At 43.0% G+C, this 17,155-nt stretch overlaps 1 protein-coding gene across 7 annotated transcripts in view; it reads left to right on the top strand.

Annotated features, from left to right (window-relative positions):
• The window catches only part of LOC130295869 (photoreceptor outer segment membrane glycoprotein 2-like), a 65,207-nt gene extending 50,053 nt beyond the window's left edge, over positions 1-15,154 (top strand). For all 7 annotated transcript variants that reach the window (XM_056547136.1, XM_056547137.1, XM_056547138.1 and 4 more), the window contains 2 exons: positions 7,076-7,322; positions 14,623-15,154. In XM_056547136.1, coding sequence (XP_056403111.1) covers positions 7,076-7,322; positions 14,623-14,889 — 514 coding nt within the window. In that variant the 3' untranslated portion in view covers positions 14,890-15,154. The remainder of the gene's footprint in view (positions 1-7,075; positions 7,323-14,622) is intronic.
• The last annotated feature ends 2,001 nt before the right edge of the window (positions 15,155-17,155 follow it).

The raw sequence follows: 17,155 nt of genomic DNA, 5'->3' as shown, positions 1-17,155 counted from the left end.
TACTTGCAACTTAGACATGTATTTGAGGTGCAGGGTGGGTTAAGATGCTAAAGATTCACTCTAATGCCATCTTGGAATCAGTCCCCTCCTGCTCAGATTCTGTTGGAATTATCTCTTGGCTCTATAAGGTGCTTTTGTATTCCTATCATGATAAATGGGAGGCTGACATAGGGCCTTTGTCTAATGAGGAGTGGTCTACTGCTCTGTCACATACTCCATTTTTATTCCTTCCTGAAGAAAATATTTTGTCACAGCTGTTCCTTCTGTAACAACGTATAAAACATGATGCTCCGGCATAAGCTTGCCCCCCCCCCCATTCTACATGTCCAAGCTGTGGTCAAATTGGTTCACGCTTATTTCATATGGTGTCAGATTGTCCTCTTCTGGTTCCTTGGAGGAAAGTGATCGTACTGATAAATTGTATAGATTTATATTGCCATTGGAGCCTAAGCATTGTCTTCTAGGCCTTACATGTTGTGGGAAAAAGTTATCTGGCGTGAAAAAATGTATTCTACGTGTTTTATACCAATCCAGAAAACTCATTGCTCAATATTGGATTAGAGCTAGTCCTCCTACTTTGTAGGATCTGTCTACTATGGTTTCTCTTATAATTCTATAATTTACTTAAAAGTTTTTAAATAAAATCTAAAAGATATAGTGCAAAATATGTAGAGCGCTGGCTATGAGCCTGCATACTGTGGAGCTGTACGTGTGTGGACAATGAGTATATATTGTGGAGTTTGTTAGTATACCATGTGTATGGCGCTTGTTTTGCTGTTATAAATGTGGCTACTGGTGGTTAGAATATTTAAAGGTAAAATATGTACAAATATGTAGTATATAAACCTCTTTTGTTGTGCCAACATTCAGGATGATAATTATAACTTATAACATATAGCTTCTTCTGGGTAAACAATTTGCTGACACGATATAAGTCCTGGTGTCTGCAAAAATGGAAGATGGCTTTGAGGTTGCTCAATAACGTGTGTACACACTAAGGTACACTAAGCCTGTAAATAAGGAAAGTCATATGGCATTGTATGCCACCTCCAGAAATGCTGTGGAGTAAAAAAGAGTAAATTCCTGTCTTCTTTAGAGGTTATTGCATCGGCGCTATGCACCGTTTCTTACGGAGAGAAAGTTTATGCATTGTGAGAAGGTGAAGGGCATTGTGGTTGATGGTCAGTATGTGTCACCAAGGCTCCTGGCCTTGGTGAAGTAAGAGCCGATAATTTTACAGTGTCTTTGCTGCGATGCAGACTGACACTGTGGCCGTAGTTTGGCTGGAAAGCCAATCCGGGACGGCTCTTACTGGGAATGGTCAAGTGTTGGGTGGGGCCATTCCCCACAATCCAGGCCGCCTTTTGTTGGCCTGGGGTCCGGATCACTGGGTGCTGGGTCACACCATAGGGGCTGTTGGTAGCGCTCGGAGGGAATGCCGGCAGTTTCGCACGTAGGTGCGTGCTTCCTCCGGCCTCAGGGTTACATCATCGCACCTAAGTTTATAACAGCGTGCAACCTGAGGAGAGTTACCATGGTAACTAGTAAACAATCTAAACGGTGAGCAGAATGGGACAAAAAAACACGCACCATGTGAATGGGAAAGTAAAGACCATATAGAAGTAGCCCAACTGAGACTTAAAAATGAAGTGAGAACCAGTAAAAGAGTTCCTAGAAAAGTGGAATGGAAAAATTAAATAAATAGATAAATAACTAGGATAGCCATATGGAAAAGAAAAGCCCAAAAAGTTAAGATATAATTCAATCCAAAACATAGCCAATCTGGGAATCCCCTGGCCTTTTTTTAAAGTATAAAGATGTTCTCTAAAACCTGTGCATAGCTGGCGTTTTGGTTTTCCTATGTAAAAACATAAACAGGGGCAAGTTAAATAATAAACTACGTAGGTACTCTTGCAAGTAATGAATTGGGAAATAGCATGAGAGATCCCTCCTAATGTGCAAAATTGTGCACAAGTGTTGTAACGGCAAAATTTGCAATTGCCGCATTTAAAGTTGCCTACCATACTCTTTTCTCTCTAAGCCAGTTTGTGGAGTCATCACTTTTAGTCTGGTTGGTCTTAGTGAGGGATTTGAGATGGTCTGAGATGGTTTTATTTTTTCTATAGGTGATCAGCGGAGGTTTCCTGGCTATCTCATGCAGGTCTTTGTCATTTTCAAGGAAATGCCAGGGAGGGTAAAACGTTTCTCATGGTGTTTCTTATCCTTATTCTTGTTACCATATGTAGGTAAATCTTTTCTATCCATATTTGTTACTTTATTTTGTTAACTATCCAAGAAAGCCAAAGGGTATCCTCTATCTAAGAGTCTGCTTTTTAATTCCTCTGCTTGACGTCAATACATAGCTGGATCACTATTAAGGTGTTAAGCCTGATAAATTGACTCGTTTCGTATGCACTTGGTGTGAACTAGAAAGTGAAATATGCTATTTCTGGCTATTTCCTTTCTATACCCTTCTGTGTGTAGCCCATCAGGTGTAACAATGATGTTGATGTCCAGGAACTCTAAATGGGTAGCGCTAAAAACGCTAGTGAAACGCATATTCATCGTACTTACGGCATTCAGATGGTTCACAAAGTCATCAAACTTCTCTTCAGGGCCTTCCCACACAATCAAGAAGTCGTCCACATAATGTTTAAATGCCTTGATATGGCAGACGAAAGGGTTGCTAGTAGAAAAGATATATCTGTGTTCAAATACTGCAAGAAAAATCTTTGCGAACGTACATGATATGGGTGTCCCCATAACAGTACCTGTCTTTTGTTTAAACCATTGTTGATCATACTGGAAGGTATTTTGTGTCAAAATGAAGTTGATGGCATCACATATAAAATTAATAAACAAAGTGGATTTGTCTGTCTGTTGGAGGAAGTACCGGACTGCCTGTACACCCCCATCGATCGGGATGCAGGTGTACAGGCTTTCCACATCTATGCTAGCTAGCCTGCAAGTATTTGACCAGGGGAGGTTCTGGATAAACTGAAGGATCTCAGTAGAATCCTTCATATAAGAAGGAATAGAAGGGAGTAATGGACAGAGCAGCCATTCAATGTATTTGGAAAGGTGCTCGGTCACGGATTCAATACCAGCCACGATCGGGCGACCGGGGGGATTGGTCAGTGACTTATGCACCTTGGGAAGAAGATACCACCTGGGTTTCTTGGGGTGCGGTGGTAACAGGCATTCAGCGGTCTTTAAATCTATGACTCCCTTTTCTACATAAATTCTCAGAAATGATCTCAATTTATCTAGTATTTTCTGGCTTGGATCATGAGCCAGAAGTTGATATGTAGTTTTGTCGGATAATTGTTTCATAGCTTCTTCTTCATATTGGTTTCTCTTCATAACGACAATACCTCCTCCTTTGTCAGCTTTTACTACAATTAGATGTGTTTGGCTAGCAAGCCACTCAAGCATCCTCGATTCAGATGTAGTAAGATTGTTAGTGTTCTCTGGATACATGAAACATTTGACATCATGCATAGGAGAACCAGGTGCTATGGGGGGATTGTAGGTAGATGGATTACCCCCTGGAAAAAAATGTGTCCATATTTTCAATAGGCGTTTCGTCATGGGGATCGCTTGACAGTTCAGCTAAAATTTGTTGTCACTGGCATCATAACCATGTACAGCGCAAAAACCTAATGGGCCTATGCTACACGAAACAGCTCCTTCTTTTGGGGCAATAGGGCTAGAAATGTTAATCTTGTGTAACTTATGACGGTTCATTTTTCTTGTGGGTTTAAAAAGGTCAATTTCAAAATTTACTATATCAAAATTTTCGTTTAACCCATAATTAAGGCCCTTGGATAGTGAGTTTATGCAATCAGCCGGTAATTCTTCGTCCAAAATATTGATGACGTTATTAACAGCTCTTATTTGTTCCATGATAAGGACTTCCTTTTTTTGATACGTTCTTGTTGGTCCTCTCCCTCTTACGCCTCCCTCTCCTCGTCTTGTGTCTAAAAGGGACCTCACTAGTTGTTTCATTCTGGTAAGACTGTGGTTTGGGATCTTTATTGGACTCATCAGACATACTAGTGTCCGAATCTGTTGTCCAGTAATCCAGACTACGCTGCTTTTTCTGAAAGCGTCTTCTATTTCCTCCCCTAGCACCCCCTCTGGGGTGTTTTTGTTGTTTCTATGTAAACACAAAGTTACTGTTGTTGTCTTTTTTTATCACTAATAAATTTATCACGTTTACGTTCTTTTACTTCTATTTCTGTAGTTTTATTTTTTTAATCTAAATTGTTGAAAAATATTTTGGCCTGCTGTGGGGACAACCTTGTGCAAAGTTCTTTTTTTGTCCTGCAAAGCTCTTTTGTGATTTTAAGATATTCCTGCTGGTTTTGTTCTAGTATCAGAGTAAGTAATTTTTCAGAGTGGGCAGTATGTGCGTTTTTCCATGCGTCCATGAACTGCTGGTTGTCCAAAGACGGGGTTTTATAAACCCTTAGTCCTCGAGGGAGCCGTCCACTTTCCTGTTAAGCCTTTAAGGAATTAATGGTCCAAAAGAGCCTCAACTCTTTATCTGCTAAAGTGGTGACTTTAAGTTCTAGTGCCTTAACATTCAAGACTCGGATTTCATCTAGGCTATTACAAGACGTAAAGAACACTCCTGCGCCATCTCTTCCCATGTGTAATGGTCCCGGGGACTCTGTAGCATGAGTATCCATATCTATTGGATATACAAAAATATCGGTGGTTGCCACAAAAAGGTGCTCAATCCCCCAAACAAAAGTAAGAAATATGCACCTGGTAAATGAGACAGAAAGGGGAGGGCACACTAAGAGGCAACTTCAGCTGTATACGATGCAGAGTTTAGTCCCGGCGACCTGAGTCAATACCTCCTGCGGGGTGCATATACTAACCCCCCCCCCCCCCGGTCATCCGATTGTGGCTGGGATTGGATCAGTGACCGAGCACCTTTCCAAATACATTGAATGGTTGCTCCATCCATTACTCCCTTCTATTCCTTCTTATATGAAGGATTATAGGTTTATCGAGAACCATCCCACATCAAATACTTGCAGACTAGCTAGCATAGATGTGGAAAGTCTGTACACCCACATCCCGATCGATGCAGGTGTACAGGTGGTCCGGTTCTTCCTCCTTCAGACAGACAAATCCACTTTTTTTTTATTAATTTTATATGTGACGCCATCAACTTCATTTTGACACAAATTATCTTCCAGTATGATCAACAATGGTTTAAACAAAAGACAGGTACTGCTATGGGGACCCCCATATCATGTACGTTTGCAAATATTTTTCTTGCAGTATTTGAACACAGATATATATTTTCTACTAGCAACCCTTTCGTCTGCCATATCAAGGCATTTAAACATTATGTGGACGACTTCTTGATTGTGTGGGAAGGCCATGTAGAGAAGTTTAATGACTTTGTGAACCATCTGAATGCCATAAATACGATGAATATGCGTTTCACTAGCATTTTTAGCGCTACCCATTTAGAGTTCCTGGACATCAACATCATTGTTACACCTGATGGGCTACACACAGAAGGGTATAGAAAGGAAATAGCCAGAAATAGCATATTACACTTTTCTAGTTCACACCCAGTGCATAAGAAACAAGTCAATTTATCAGGTTTAAACGCCTTTATATATATATACATATATATATATATATATATATATATATATATATATATATATATATACATATTTACATCAAGCAGAGATAGAGGATACCCTTTGGCTTTCTTGGATAGTGCACAAAATAAAGTAGCAAATATGGATAGAAAAGATTTACTTACATATGGTAACAAGAATAAGGATAAGAAACACCACAAGAAACGTTTTACCGTCTCCTTCAAGAATTCTGCTGTCGATTTCATCATTAATAACACCATCAGGAAATACTGGCATTTCCTTGAAAATTACAAAGACCTGCATGAGAGAGCCAAGAAACAACACTTGTGCAAAATTTTTCACATTAGGAGGGATCTCTCATACTATTTCCCAATTCATTACTTGCAAGAGTACCTACGTAGTTCATTATTTAACTTGCCCCTGTTTACGCCAGCTTTGCACACATTTTAGAGAACATCTTTATACTTTAAAAATAGGCCAGGGGATTCCCAGATTGGCTGAGCACTTATTAACATGTCATGATAATGATGTAGGAGTTCCTAGGTTTGAAGGCCTCCAAAGAATTGTTATGCCAGACACAGGAGGCGACATACATAATCTTCTCTTACTGTGTGAGGCTCGTTGGATTCTGGGAAGCAATGTACAAGGTCCTGCAGGGTCCAACGACCGTGTCGATATGTCTCCTTTTCTAGTATGATTTATTAATATTTTCCAATATAGGCTGCATGACACTTTTTTCATTTTGCTATGTTTTGGATTGAATAATTTCTTTACTTTTCGGGCTTTTCTTTTCCATATCTTTGGCTATTCTAGTTATTTATCTATTTATTACATTTTTTCCATTCCACTTTTCTAGGAACTCTTTTACTGGTTCTCACTTCATTCTTTAGTCTCAGTTGGGCTACTTCTATATGGTCTTTACTTTCCCATTCACGTGGTGCGTGTTATTTGTCCCATTCTGCTCACGTTTAGATTGTTTACTAGTTACCATGGTAACTCTTCTCAGGTTGCACGCTGTTATAAACCCAGGCGCGATGACGTAACCCTGAGTCCGAAAGAAGCACGCACCTATGTGCAAAACTGCCGGCATCGCCTCCGAGCGATACCAACACCCGCCTATACTGTGACCCAGCACCCCATGATACGGACCCCAGGGCACATTGACCTCCGCTGACCGGTGAGTCTTCTTTGTTACCCTACTTATTGATACTTTATCTGTAGTATACGCACCCCGCAGGAGATATTGACTCAGGTCGCCGGGACTGAACGCATTGTATACAGGTGAAGTTGCCTCTTACTGTGCCCTCCCCTTAACACTCATTGCCCGAACCATTCTCACGAACACATATGCACACATTTACAGGATTAAGCTTGAGAACGGTAATACTCTTCTTTTTCTCCTATATATCATATCTTACTCATAATACTCATATCTTTTGCAGCCGTTTCAAAAGCAACGTGGATGGAAAATACTTAATGGATGGTGTTCCCTTCAGCTGCTGTAACCCCAACTCTCCCCGGCCTTGTATCCAGTATCAGATTACTAACAACTCTGCTCATTATAACTACGATTACCTCTCCGAAGAGCTGAACATCTGGCTCCGGGGTTGCCGACAAGCTCTCCTGGAATATTATGACAACCTCATGCAGTCCATTGGTCTCACTGTACTACTGGTTTGGCTTTTTGAGGTAAGGTAATGGCAATATTGTGTATTGGATGGATATTGTTAGTGTAGGTAAACGATTTTTGCCCAACTTAATTTTGTGTTGTGCTAATGTGCACATGCACCAAATTTATTAAATGGTGCAGGGAATGAAATACATATGGTGCAAATACATATTTTAAAAAAAAAACACACACACACACACACATTTGGTATGTTTCCTCCTCTGCGACTTTTGAACCTATTGTGCAAAAAGTGTGCAATTTTTCAAAAATGCTGTCCACAACCATTTTTGTACACCAGGTCTGGGCTGGTGTATGTCGATAGTGTAATTAAAGGGGCACTCCACTGCTAGACATCTTCGCTTCTATCCAAAGGATAGGGGATAAGATGTCTGATTGTGGGAGTCCCCCTGCTGTGGTCCCCAGCAATGTCCCGCAGCACCCAGAGTTCTAAACAAACGCCGGGTTCCTGCGGCAGTGGCTGTGATGTCACGGCCATGCCCATCGTAACGTCATGTCACGCACCCTCCATTCATGTCTATAGGCCGATCGGCCGACACCCCCCCTCCTATAGACATGAATGGAGGGGGCGTGACATGACATCACAATGGGCGTGGTCATGACGTCACGATCACGACCTCCAGCTCCGAGCGTTCTGAACAAAATGTTCAGAACGTTGAAGCACCAGAGTACCCCTTTAAGGGCTGTGCAACAAACTTACAACTTTTTTTTTTTATAAATAAAAAAATCGCACTTCATAAATCAGTAACCACTGCAAAGTGGAAACCCAAAAGTGTGCAACAATTTATGCAGCTACATTCAGAAATCACCCCCCTTATATACATCCGATTTTGTTGAAGCATTTCTTTTTCTTGAGCAAATTTGTATACGCAATGAAAAAGATCCTCTCCTCAAGCCAGACTACAATATTCCCCAGAGGGGCCCCTGAGTGCACACTAGACACTACCCTCAGTCCTCCTGGTTTGCTATCGTGGAAGGAAGAGATTGTATATATACATACATTTACCAATTGGGTGCATTATAAGAACTTACTTTCTCTATGAAAGACTATCAGTAGAGGAAAATCCCAAAGAAAAGAGCGGTCTGAATTCGATCTCCATTTGGGGGTCACATGCTATTGGTTGTGTGGATATATTTGTTTTTTTCACAGGCCTATGTAGCATTTAAGTAGTTTTACTGATTATAGATGTGCGAATGTTTTAATGTAATGATGAACTGTATTGGTTTAATGTTTTAATACACGGTGACCACTGTTTTTATATATTGCGATCATTTGGAGTGTTACCGTATTTTTAGTTTGGTAGAAATAACTATACCATTAAATAGCCTAAAGGACTCTGCTTAATGTATATATATTTTATTCTAATGTATAAAGCAGGTAGTACATGACAGTGACACTTAGCTGATTTAAGGGACGGTTGCCACTTAAATTTTTTTTTTTTTTTTAATTCTACGTGTGTTAAAGGGGTACTCCGGTGGAAAACCTGGTGCCAGAAGGTTAAACAGATTTGTAAATTACTTCTATTAAAAAGATCCTTCCAGTACTTATTAGCTGCTGAATACTACAGAGGAAATTCTTTTCTTTTTGGAACACAGTGCTCTCTGCTGACATCACAAGCACAGTGCTCTCTGCTGACATCTCTGTCCATTTTATGTTTTCTATAGGGATTTTCTCCTACTCTGGACAGTTCCTAAAATGGACAGAGATGTCAGCAGAGAGCACTGTGCTCCTGATGTCAGCAGAGAGCTCTGTGTTCCAAAAAGAAAGAATTTCCTCTGTAGAATTCAGCAGCTAATAAGTACTGGAAGGATTAAGATTTTTTCATAAAAGTAATTTACAAATCTGTTTAACCTTCTGGCACCAGTTGATTTAAAAAATAAAAAAATAAAAAAAAAAAAAAAATTTTTTTCCACCGGGGTACCCCTTTAATAATTTCGATTGTACCTAAAGGCTGCAAATGGTTTTGCATTGGAAACTTTATCCTTGAATTTAAAGGTGATTTTTCCCACAAAACATTCCTGGCGTATTCAAATGCCTAATAGTCTACTGCTACTCCGTACGACTATGTGACGTCATATTAAATGTGACGTCAAATAACACAAGTACGAGATCATAATAAAATAATACAAATGATTATCTGGACACTTTGCCTGCCTATGTCTAGAGATCATTAGGGGATCATTAGGGGTCTGGACACACAGGTTCTCATTTACTAAGGTGTTGGGTTTTTATTAGTATAAAATGTTGTTTCAGACTTGCAGGATTCCTTCCTATTTACTATGGGGATTCATGTCGGGAACATTTTCTGACCAGCTATTACTAGGTGGAAATTTCCAGCCATTTATTCAAAGGATTTTCTATGATTTAAAGGGGTTATCCAGGAAAAAACTTTTTTTTATATATCAACTGGCTCCAGAAAGTTAAACAGATTTGTAAATTACTTCTATTAAAAAATCTTAATCCTTTCAGTACTTATGAGCTGCTGAAGTTGAGTTGTTCTTTTCCATCTAAGTGCTCTCTGATGACACGTGTCTCGGGAACCGCCCAGTTTAGAAGCAAATCCCCATAGCAAACCTCTTCTACTCTGTGCAGTTCCCGAGACAAGCAGAGGTGTCAGCAGAGAGCACTGTTTCCAGACAGAAAACAACAACTCAACTTCAGCAGCTGATAATTATTGGAAGGATTAAGATTTTTTTAATAGAAGTAATTTACAAATCTGTTTAACTTTCTGGAGCCAGTTGATATAAGGAAAAAAGTTTTTCCTGGAATACCCCTTTAATAGTAAATAGGTCGGGCTGTGAAACCACGCCCCTTTTTGGTCCAGCCATGCCCCGTTCAGTACAGGTCATGCCCCTTTTTCGGCTTTTCACAATGCAATGTCGGGTTAGTTGGATTTTCCAACATAATAATAATAATTTATTTATATAGCGCCTACAGATTCCGCAGCGCTACAACATGAACATATCTCACACTATACACCAAAATAACTTGGAAAAACACGACAAAAACTAATGGGTTTTAGGTAAATGAGGGCCACAGACTCGGACTGATCAAAACTTTTGACACCCTGTAACATGTCATAGGTTTCATATAATGACAGGTGCACTTTAAAGGGGTAATCCACCGCTCAGCATTCGGAACAAACTGTTCTAAACGCTGGAGCTGGAAGCGCGTGATGTCATAGCCCCGCCCCCTCAATGCAAGTCTATGGGAGGGGGCGTGACAGTTGTCATGCCCCCTCCCATAGACTTGCATTGAGGGGGTGGGGTGTGATGTCATGATGGGGCGGGGCTATGACGTCACGAGCTCCCGGCACAGGCTCCAGCGTTCGAAAAAGTTTGCTCCAAACGCTGAGCAGCGGAGTAACCCTTTAAGGCCAGTTTACTCAGACCTCTAGTAAGGGGGCATTCACATCACAAATTGTCCCTCCAAGGCAATGGGTACGTTGGCAGTAACTCAAAATTGGCTGCCAAAATATCTGTGCTTGGATTGGCACGGACACCATTTAAAGGGGTTCTCCGGTGCTTACACATCTTATCCCCTAACCAAAGGATAGGGGACAAGATGCCTGATCGCGGGAGTCCCGCAGCTGGGGACGCCCGTGATCATGCGCGCGGCACCCCGTTTGTAATCAGTCCCCAGAGCGTGCTCGCTCCGGGTCTGATTACGGGCGACCACCAGGCCGGCGGCGTGTGACGTCACGCCTCCGCCCCCGTGTGACGTCACGCCTCCGCCCCCGTGTGACGTCACGCTCCGCCCCTCAATGCAAGCCTACGGGAGGGGACGTGACAGCTATCACGCCCCCTCCTGTAGGCTTGCATTGAGGGGCGGAGCGTGACGTCATATGCCGCCGGCCCGGTGGTCGCCCATAATCAGACCCGGAGCGAGCACGCTCTGGGGACTGATTACAAAAGGGGTGCCGCGTGCATGATCACGGGCGTCCCCAGCTGCGGGACTCCCGCGATCAGGCATCTTATCCCCTATCCTTTGGATAGGGGATAAGATGTGTAAGCACCGGAGTACCCCTTTAATTCAATGACCTGACCACATTTTTCAGTCTGAGCCAAAGCGCAGATATCCTTAAAAAAATGACCTGAGCAGAGTCAATAGTGACTATGCCAGGGTCACTAAATTGAATGGCGGCCATGCCGATCAAAGCACAAACATGTTGGCAACCAATTTGAAGTTTCTGCTGACATATTTGTGCCCCAGAGACGTGATAAAACGTGATGTGGTTTTGATCTATAACATACGATTTCAAGTGTAACCAGACAATCAGTGTGTTCTGTGTGTCTGACTTCCTGTAAACTACAGAATGACATCATCACCTATCAAATCTCTGACTCCTGCCCTCACCAACATGCTCTGCCCTCTCCAACATGCTCTGCCCTCACCAACATGCGCTGCCCTCTCCAACATGCTCTGCCCTCGCCAACATGCTCTGCCCTCTCCAACATGCGCTGCCCTCTCCAACATGCGCTGCCCTCACCAACATGCTCTGCCCTCTCCAACATGCTCTGCCCTCTCCAACATCCTCTGCCCTCACCAACATCCTCTGCCCTCTCCAACATGCTCTGCCCTCACCAACATGCTCTGCCCTCTCCAACATGCTCTGCCCTCTCCAACATGCTCTGCCCTCTCCAACATGCTCTGCCCTCTCCAACATGCGCTGCCCTCTCCAACATGCTCTGCCCTCTCCAACATGCGCTGCCCTCACCAACATGCTCTGCCCTCTCCAACATGCGCTGCCCTCTCCAACATGCGCTGCCCTCTCCAACATGCTCTGCCCTCACCAACATGCTCTGCCCTCTCCAACATGCTCTGCCCTCTCCAACATGCTCTGCCCTCTCCAACATGCTCTTCCCTCACCAACATGCTCTGCCCTCTCCAACATGCTCTGCCCTCTCCAACATGCTCTGCCCTCACCAACATGCTCTGCCCTCTCCAACATGCTCTGCCCTCTCCAACATGCTCTGCCCTCTCCAACATGCTCTTCCCTCACCAACATGCTCTGCCCTCTCCAACATCCTCTGCCCTCTCCAACATGCTCTGCCCTCTCCAACATGCTCTGCCCTCTCCAACATGCTCTGCCCTCACCAACATGCTCTGCCCTCACCAACATGCTCTGCCCTCTCCAACATGCTCTGCCCTCACCAACATGCTCGGCCCTCTCCAACATGCTCTGCCCTCTCCAACATGCGCTGCCCTCACCAACATGCTCTGCCCTCTCCAACATGCTCTGCCCTCTCCAACATGCGCTGCCCTCACCAACATGCTCTGCCCTCACCAACATGCTCTGCCCTCACCAACATGCGCTGCCCTCACCAACATGCTCTGCCCTCTCCAACATGCTCTGCCCTCTCCAACATGCGCTGCCCTCACCAACATGCTCTGCCCTCACCAACATGCTCTGCCCTCACCAACATGCTCTGCCCTCACCAACATGCTCTGCCCTCACCAACATGCTCTGCCCTCACCAACATGCTCTGCCCTCTCCAACATGCTCTGCCCTCTCCAACATGCTCTGCCCTCTCCAACATGCTCTGCCCTCTCCAACATGCTCTGCCCTCTCAAACATGCGCTGCCCTCTCCAACATGCTCTGCCCTCTCCAACATGCTCTGCCCTCTCCAACATGCGCTGCCCTCCTTGTTCCTCAGTATGTGTCTCTTTATATACAATGCTGCTGATGATTCATGTAATTCATGCTCCCTCTAAGGACAGGTGCTGATAGATTATCTCCGAATGTGTTAAAAAGGATTCTTTGCATAGCCAAAATATTGAAAGCGAAGGGCCACACTAACCATTTTATATTATTCATGATTATTTTTAGGGCTGCCCAAAACATGAAAACACTTCATCAGCTGATCACTGAACCTTTTACATGAGGTAATAGCTCCAGTTTGGCCAATAATCTCCCCATGTAAAAGGTCCTTAAAGGGGTACTACGGTGGAAAGGGGTACTCCGGTTTTTCATCAACTGGTGCCAGAAAGTTAAACAGATTTGTATTAAAAATCTTTACCCTTCCAGTTCTTTTTAGCAGCTGTATGCTACAGAGGAAATTTTTTTTTTGTGTTGTCCACAGTGCTCTCTGCTGGCACCTGATGCCCCTATCAGGAACTGTCCAGAGCAGGAGAAAATCCCTATGGACAGTTCCTGACACAGACAGAGGTGTCAGCAGAGAGCACTGTGGACAAGACAAAAAAGAAATTCAAAAATAAAAGAATTTCCTCTGTAATATACAGCTGCTAATAAGTACTGGAAGGGTAAAGATTTTTTAATAGAAGTAATTTACAAATCTGTTTAACTTTCTGGCACCAGTTCATAAAAAAAAAAAAAAGTTTAAGGGATATGGTAGGTGAATGTCTACAATAATTAGTTGTAGAGTTGAAAAATACCCGTCTCACATAGTTCTTTTAATCTGCAGAATCTCCTGTGGGTCCTATGAGATGCAGCTTCACAATGATCTCCCTTGTCTCCTGGTAGTAGTAAGAACTGACAGGGAGAAACCTATCACAAGGAGACAGGCTGAAGCTTTATCTCACAGGATACTCTAATATTCTATAGAGTAAGAAGACTGTAGTTGTATGTCACTGACCTCTTAATTGCCAAACTTAGCTAGGAATAGAGCAAGTGCAGTGATGAGACTCCACCCTCTTTCTTTCTCTCTCTCTCTGCAAAATCTGAGGCATCATGGGAAATGTAGGATGCATAAGTCATATCAGAAAGGAAGAAAGAATCAGATTGTCAGAAAACGCATAAATGATACAGCAGGCACTTCTACACAATTCTTTAAAGGGGTTATCCAGGAAAAAACATTTTTTTACACATCAACTGGCTCCAGAAAGTTAAACAGATTTGTAAATTACTTCTATTAAAAAACCTTAATCCTTTCAGTACTTATGAGCTTCTGAAGTTTAGGTTGTTCTTTTCTGTCTAAGTAATCTCTGACACCTGTCTCGGGAACCGCCCAGTTTAGAAGAGGTTTGCTATGGGAATTTGCTTCTAAACTGGGCGTTTCCTGAGACACGTGTCATCAGAGATTACTTAGACAGAAAAGAACAACCTTAACTTCAGAAGCTCATAAGTACTGAAAGGATTAAGATTTTTTTAATAGAAGTAATTTACAAATCTGTTTAACTTTCTGGAACCAGTTGATATATAAAAAAAAAAAAAAAAAAAAATTTTTCCCTGGAATACCCCTTTAATAATAACCTATGCTAGACTATATAAGCAATAAAAAAAATGCAGAAAACATAAATCTTATCTATTAACTGATCAACATATCATCCTTTTTCTCAGCTGTCAGTGCTGACTGGAGTGCGTTACCTTCAAACTGCAATGGAGAACGTCTTGATTTTGGGAGACCCAGAGTCTGAATCTGATGGATGGTTACTGCAAAACAGCTGCATGGAAACGGCCAAACATAATTTCGCAATAATTAAGAATCTTGGCAAAATCAACCAGATTTCCACCCTTTCAGGAAAATCTGACCCTAATGTGGACATTCCAGTAGCAGATTATGGACCAGATAACGTTCCACCAAGCTCCATCCCAACAGACAGCTGACCACAATACTTGCCTCGGCTGAAGTGAATGTAAAATACCTGAGAAAGGACTGAAAAGGGTTAAGTTTAAGGTTTGAACTGAGTTGTCAAGGGCCTACCGAGGGCATGGGGCCAGGAAGTGGAAAAAAAAAAGTCTTGGGAGTGAATGAAAATGAACTTTAGTCATTGTCAAAGGACTTATAGACAGTGATAGAGCTTATGTCTATGTTTATTCGATGATAGAAAGGTGGTTCTCAAAAGGTGTTTCTGCACTTTTAATACATTTTACAAAAATGAGTTACTCTGTTGTTTTTTTTTTTTTCTATTTTAAGTTGTATCCAAGCACAAAAAAATGTTGCTGGGGTGGCATGAAAGTTAAAGGGGTACTCCGCTGCCCCAGCGTTCGGAACATTTTCTTCCAAATGCTTGGAGCGGAGCAGCGGGGTTATGACATCACGCCACGCCCCCTCAATGCAAGTCTATGGGAGGGGGCGTGGCGGCAGCCACGCCCCCTCCCATAGACTTGCATTGAGGGGGCGTGACGTGACATCACCAGGGGCGTGGCTGTGACATCTAAACAAACATCGGGTGCTGCAGAGATTGCGGGGGTCCCAGTGGCGGGACCCCCGCAATCAGACATCTTATCCCCTATCCTTTGGATAGGGGATAAGATGTCGAGGGACGGAGTACCCACTAAACTGTCCCACTAAGATTTCGAGGTGGTGGAGTACTCACTAAACTGTGTTCCCCCCCCGCCCCCCCACAGTCTTTCTACTTACAAGATAGACTTGTCTTGGCAGTGGCGGCCCACTTCCATTAACATATAAAAAAGCAGCCCTGGCAAACATCTAATGATCAAGTCGGATAAGTAACACAGAGTTGTAAGTGTATAAATACATTTCCAAGAGGAATAAAAGAGCATATAGTTACATAGTTACATAGTACGGTCGAAAAAAGACATATGTCCATCAAGTTCAACCAGGGAATTAAGGGGTAGGGGTGTGGCGCGATATTGGGGAAGGGATGATATTTTATATTTCTTCATAAGCATTAATTTTATTTTGTTCCATGAATGTATCTAATCCTGTTTTAAAGTTGTTAATTGTTCCTGCTGTGACCAGTTCCTGAGGTAGACCGTTCCATAAATTCACAGTCCTCACGGTAAAGAAGGCGTGTCGCCCCTTGAGACTAAACTTTTTCTTCTCCAGACGGAGGGAGTGCCCCCTCGTCCTTTGGGGGGGTTTAACCTGGAACAGTTTTTCTCCATATTTTTTGTTGGGGCCATTAATATACTTATATACGTTTATCATATCCCCCCTTAAACGTCTCTTCTCAAGACTAAACAATTGTAACTCCTTTAATCGCTCCTCATAGCTAAGATGTTCCATGCCCCATATTAGTTTAGTCGCGCGTCTCTGCACCCTTTCCAACTCCGCAGTGTCCCTTTTATGGACAGGTGCCCAAAACTGAACAGCATATTCCAGGTAAGGCCGTACCAATGCTTTATAAAGGGGGAGTATTATGTCCCTGTCCCTTGAGTCCATGCCTCTTTTGATACATGACAATATCCTGCCGGCTTTGGAAGCAGCAGCCTGACATTGCATGCTATTCTGTAGTCTGTGATCTACAAGTACACGCAGATCCTTCTCTACCAGTGACTCTGCCAGTTTTATCCCCCCTAAGACATACGACGCATGCAGGTTATTAGTACCCAGATGCATAACTTTACATTTATCCACATTGAGCAATGCCACAAGGCACTTTTTCTAAGTCTTTTTATTATGCTCTGGACCTGGTACTTTATAGAGACAATGGGGGCATTTATTATTATTATTATTATTGTGGCGAAAACTAGCAAAAGGATGCATTATCTGTGCGCAAGGAAGATCCTTGTGTAAAAATGATGTGACATTTTGCTCGTGTTTGCTATACTCGCAGAGTGGGCAGGGCTTTGTGGCAGAGCGGGAGTAAGGCTGGGTTCACACCACGTTTTGTTAAATACGGTTCCCGTATACGGCTGGGAGGAGGGGGGCGGGGCTTAATCGCGGCACCCGCACTCAGCCGTATTCGGGAACAGTATTTAATGTATGTCTATGAGCCGACCGGAGTGAACCACAGCCTTCGGTCGGGTTCGTTTTCGGGCGTATGCGGTTTCCCGACCGTAGGCAAAAACGCGGTCGACCCCATTTTTGCCTGCGGTTGGGAAACCGCATACGGCCGAAAACTAAGCAGACCGGAGGCTGCGGTTCACTTTGGTCGGCTCATAGACATACATTAAATACGGTTCC

The sequence above is a fragment of the Hyla sarda genome, chromosome 11 (assembly GCF_029499605.1).
Source record: "Hyla sarda isolate aHylSar1 chromosome 11, aHylSar1.hap1, whole genome shotgun sequence".
In the NCBI taxonomy this organism is placed as follows: Eukaryota; Metazoa; Chordata; class Amphibia; order Anura; family Hylidae; genus Hyla; species Hyla sarda.
Note: the sequence above shows the minus strand (reverse complement) of the source record. Positions and strands in the feature narration are given on the sequence as shown.